This window comes from Monoraphidium neglectum, assembly GCF_000611645.1.
Source record: "Monoraphidium neglectum strain SAG 48.87 unplaced genomic scaffold scaffold04218, whole genome shotgun sequence".
In the NCBI taxonomy this organism is placed as follows: domain Eukaryota; kingdom Viridiplantae; phylum Chlorophyta; class Chlorophyceae; order Sphaeropleales; family Selenastraceae; genus Monoraphidium; species Monoraphidium neglectum.
This window is the reverse complement of record NW_014009411.1, coordinates 1-4,857: the sequence shown is the minus strand read 5'-3', so window position 1 is coordinate 4,857 and position 4,857 is coordinate 1. Positions and strand designations below refer to the sequence as shown.

Sequence of the window (4,857 nt, the reverse complement as noted above, 5' to 3'; positions counted from 1 at the left end):
GGCCTGGACCTGCCGCCGCCGGTGGTGACCGACGCAAACAGGGAGAAGCTCGAGGCCTCGGGTGCGATCTCTGCACACGCACAGCAGAACACCGCCGCCCCGCGTCCCGACAGATTTGGGGCGGATTGGCAGCAGGCGGCGGCGCACTCTGCACTTCCTCGGGGTCTGCGTCGCATGGCCTCTCTCAGGGAATGCATTACACCCCGCCGCCCCCCCATAGCCTCGGCTCCCCCCACGTATGCCTGCCTGACAACGCCCCGCACCTCATTTTCCCCATCCCCCCTTTCCCTTTCCGACCGCCGCAGGCTTCCACGTGCCGCAGGACGTGCCGCCCCACAGCTGGCTGCGCCGCGGCGTCGCGCCGCCCCTCAACCGCTACAGCATCAAGCCCGGCCGCCACTGGGACGGCGTCGACCGCTCCAATGGGTTTGAGCGCACCATGTTCAAGCAGCGCAACGAGAAGGCGGCGCGATACGCAGAGGCGCGCGCCTGGGCGCAGAGCGACATGTGACCCGGGGATTGTTACAGCTGCCGCGCCCCCGGGTTGCCGGAGGGAGCGTCGCCACGGGTTGTTGTTGCAGCCTGTTCATGCCGGCGGCAGGCGGGGCAGGCCCTGAGCGGACACGTGGCTCAACTGCAGCGGACGTTGCAACACGAGCAGCGATGGCCCTTCTTTCGTTCACGCGCGCAGCCGCTGCATGACCTCCAGACGGCTGCTGCTGCAAAGACGGCTGCTGCTGTAATGCAATGCGTCGCGCGACCGACGGGGTTAGCGCCGCCGCAGCGACGAGATTGTGGGGGCCAGGGTGACCTGACGGTACGCGAATCAACAACAGCGCCTTTGCGGGTGCACAGTAAAGCAGCGGCTGGGGAGAGGTGAGGCTGCATGGGAGCGGGTCAAAGACCTTGAGGGATGCAGCGGCGTTCTCTTCCATTCGTTCTGCAAAAAAATTCGTGGAAGACTGTGGAGGCTTTGAACCAGTACATGCGGGCACAGGATGGGCGCAGAAACCCAGCAGCTTAAGGGGGCTGCCATGATCACATTCATGTAGTGACCAGCTCGGTGAGTGCCGCCGGTTTCCCTGAGAAGTGGCCGCGACGCGCAGCGCAGGGCTGCTGGGCCACTGTGCACGCGCGCAGCCGAGGTTGTGGCACGCACGCAAGGGAGGGGCCAGCAATAAGGGGCTGACTGACGTGGTTGGCCGACGTCTTGAGGGTGTCGGCTGCGGCGCCAGATGTATGGCGGCTCACCGAGTGGGGCAAAGACGCAGGAGCTACTGGGGCAGCCGCAGCTATTGGAGCCAGCCTCAGGGGCCACTCGATGCTGCCGTCGCAGCAGTCGCGCCTCGGCGCCTGCGCCCGCCGACTGTACAAGAAGGCGGAGGGTGTCCGCATCAACCCCGCGGGGCCGCCGCTGCCGCCTCGGCATTTGCATCCGCGCCGACCACGCCCGCGTGCCCCGCCGCCGCGGCCTCGGCGCGCAGCACAGCTGCAGCCGGCGCGGGCGGCGGCCCCGCCCACGCGCCCAGCAGGGCCCCCGCCAGCAGGCGCCACCCCGGGACCGCAAACTCGTCCAGCTGGCTGGCGATGAGCCCCTTCTCATCCACCCCCAGCGTGGTCGTCACCACAAAGGGCGGGATGCGCGGCCGCAGCGGCAGGTTCACGCCGCCCTCTAGGCGCCAGGTGGCGACGATCGCCCGCGCGGCCTCGTCGATTGTGACGGTTATGAGCTCCGCGCGGGCGTTTGACTGGTCAAACAGCTTGCGCACACCCAGGCCGTAGGAGCGGATGCCGCTGGTGGCCACCGAGTCGTCCTTGAACACAAAGGCGTCAGAAAACAGCGCTACTGGCACCTGCGGCAGGGGCGGGGCCAGAGGGTGCATGCCAAGACTTGATGCGTGCCCGGGGGATGAGGGCAGATTCAACGGGGTGCGCTGGCACAACCACGACGGGGGGGCCACGCTGGTGCGGCGCGAACGCCCCTCCGCTGCGATGCCTGCACAATAGGCGCAGCGACGCACCTGCCCCCCATAATGCCGTTGCGTGCTGCCCCCCACTTCCGCCCCATGGATGCATGCAGCCGCTCGCGAGCCTCGATTGCGCCGGGGCCGTACGACTTGGGCCCCCTCACATCGCCGGTGACAAACCACTCCCGCTCCAGGAACTCGGTCGTGAATCGCCGCGCCAGCTCAGCCAGCGACAGGCCCTCCGCCTTGGGCGCATCCCAGTCGACAGCCGAGAGCTCCGCCGCGGCGTCTCGCGCTGCCGGTAGGAAGTTGCCTGCGGTGCGCGGCCGCGGGTTGTGTGAGGGCGCGACCGCTTGCCGAGGTGGGGCGCTTCTCAAGGGTACTGCTGTGGCACGAAAGACCTGTGGGCCGGGCCCTGGCGCAGGGGGTAGGAGCATGCCCCGCCCCGCCCTCACCCTCTGCCGTTCTGCTGCGCTGTCTCGCATCAAATTTGCGGTGACGCCATTGGACGTGCTTGCGCATGGCTCGTGTGCAGAGCGTTCGTGCCCCACTCTGGGCGCTCGCCGCACACCCACCTAAGAACCTGTTGACAGGGTCGCTGTAGGCGTACTGGGAGTCGCCGCCGCTGCCGTCACCGCTGCTAGGGGGCTGCGCACCGCACGCAAAGCGGCGTCGAAGCAGGGTTGCAGCACTCCCCGGCCTTCTGCGAGTGACAGGTGCCCGCGCAATGACGATGGCATGGTTTTGCTTTGCCCAAGCGCACAGTTGCCGAGGCGAGCTGCCCAGGATCATTGTGTTGGCTTCACGCTTGAGGCTACGATCTGCAGATAATCTATATTCTTGAGAAACTTTACTTTTTGGCGTATGCCAAAATCCAGAACACGGTGCCCAATGCACAGTCACTCGAGTGACATGATCAAGAGTACCGCCGCAGCTCACGGTCAAGAGGTCAACGCAACGCTGCGGTTGGCTGCTGGTCCCACCACCCGGCATGCACATGTTGGCATGGCATAGTGGCACGGACAAAACTATTGCATGGTGTGTGAATCGCCTAGAGTACTCTGCCTGCCTGTGCAGGACTGCAATTAATTTGGATCCTTCAAGCAGCGAGGGGGAGGGCGTGAGTGCGCGCCGGCAGTGGGCTTGCAAACAACACCAGCTGCCTGACCAGCGGGGCCATTGCGGGCACTTGTGCCATGCTTATGGGCAAGCGGCGCGTCATTTGAGGGTTTTGCATGCCGGAGGTGTTGACCCGGCACCTGTGAGAAGGTGCGGACGAGAAGGGTGTGCTACTGCAGCGTGAGACCGTGCAAGCGCTGCACGCTGCATACTATGGTTAGCATCTTGATGCAAAGTGCACAGAGCCAAACAGTACCATGTTTCCGCCCAGCCAGGTCTCGACATCCAGGGGGGGGGGCGCGTGATTGGCCTTTGCAGTGCAGCATGTTGTTCAGGATTCGATGCAGGAATTGACATACCGTCTTATAGTCGCCGTACGACTGATATCTTGGAACTCAAACTACAGTAGGTGGGTTGTACGTGCACCCTCGCCGCAGTGTGCAACCGGCCGATGCCATGTTGCTCATTGGGCATCCACGCAGGCCGGGCCACCCGCAGCTGCATCCTGCCGACAAAGCGGTCCACGCCCAGCCATTGCGCCATGAGAAACGTTCTGTTGCAGCCTGATTGCAATCAGGGTCCTTCTATGCAAGCGGTTGCGATCGGAGCTGAGCGAGACACATTTCGGCATTTTCTTCCTTTCCGAGTAACAGCGGCCGCCGTAGACACACCGCGTGCACACCACGTGATCACTCAAATCATTTTACGAAGCGATTACTTTCACGCCAAGATCAGAAGCCCACTTTGGCCCGCGGGTCGCCTGTGCAGCATCAGGTGACTAAAATCGATTCTGCAACATTGTAAAATGGAACCTCGCCGCGCTGGACACACACCATGCCCTCCCGCCCCAGCACAAGTCGCTCGCCGCTGCGCGTCGCCCGCGTTCTGCTAGGCGCCCGGGAACACTGTGTGTCCCAGTGGCGCATGGATCGACCGCATAGGCTCCTACAAGGCCTTTGTTTCTCAAAGTAGCCTGCCACAGTGCTGTAACGCTGATCGACACCGCCTGGGCGCGTACGCCCTCGCCTTATGCCACAGGTCGCATCGACGGGCCCCCCCATGGCCAGCCCGCCGAGCGCGCGCGCCCCGCCGAATGCAACCGCGGCGCCCGCGCCCGCGCCCGCGCCCGCGCCGCCGGGCGCCGACGCCGCGGCGGAGCAGCGCGCTGCGCAGCTAGCGGCGGAGCGCGAGCGTGCGCAGGCGGAGATGTCCCAGGCGTTCCATGAGACGATGCGCGCGACGCGCCCCAAGGGCATAAAGCAGGGCCTCAGCACCGGCGCGGCCGCCTTTGCCAGTGGCATCGCGGCGGGCATCGCGGGGCTGGTGGTGGCGCCGGTGGCGGGCGCGCGGCAGGAGGGCGCGGCCGGGTTTGCCAAGGGCCTGGCGACAGGTGCAGGGCGCAGGGGGGGCACGGGGGCGGGGTCCTGAGCGGGTGCCATGCGGGATCTGCCCAGGAAGCCACCAGGCAGCTCGGGACATGAGGATCAGGTTGGCTGCTGGATCAACGCATAACCAGTTGCAAGACTGCGCGTGATTCGTATCGCAGATGCGCGGCGGATGCGTATGCCCCCCTTCCTCAATTGTGGTGCCCCTCCCGGTAAACACTCGCGCACACAGCCAAGCATCTCGCCACTCCCTCCCGCCCCGCAGGCGTCGCCGGCGCGGTGGCTCTGCCGCTGGCGGGTGTGGCCGCGGGCGTGGTGCAGGTTGGGCGCGGCGTGGTCAACTCTGTCGAGGGCATGGACGCCAAGAAGGCCGGGAAGGTGGGGCC

The 4,857-nt window shown here is 65.8% G+C and overlaps 3 protein-coding genes across 3 annotated transcripts; 2 read left to right on the top strand and 1 right to left on the bottom strand.

Annotated features, from left to right (window-relative positions):
- Window positions 1–305: 305 nt before the first annotated feature.
- Window positions 306–511, top strand: MNEG_14045 (hypothetical protein; the record flags this gene model as incomplete). Its single annotated transcript, XM_014037485.1, has 1 exon — window positions 306–511. A coding segment is annotated over one exon (206 nt), but the record flags the coding sequence as incomplete, so codon positions are not given.
- An 883-nt stretch (window positions 512–1,394) lies between these two features.
- Window positions 1,395–2,489, bottom strand: MNEG_14044 (hypothetical protein; the record flags this gene model as incomplete). The annotated part of the gene is made up of 3 exons (XM_014037484.1): window positions 1,395–1,853; window positions 2,132–2,280; window positions 2,423–2,489. The coding sequence occupies 3 exons, from the start codon at window positions 2,487–2,489 to the stop codon at window positions 1,395–1,397; spliced, it is 675 nt and encodes a 224-aa protein (XP_013892938.1).
- Window positions 2,490–4,145: 1,656 nt separating this feature from the next.
- On the top strand, window positions 4,146–4,476 carry MNEG_14043 (hypothetical protein; the record flags this gene model as incomplete). The annotated part of the gene is made up of 1 exon (XM_014037483.1): window positions 4,146–4,476. A coding segment is annotated over one exon (331 nt), but the record flags the coding sequence as incomplete, so codon positions are not given.
- Window positions 4,477–4,857: the final 381 nt, after the last annotated feature.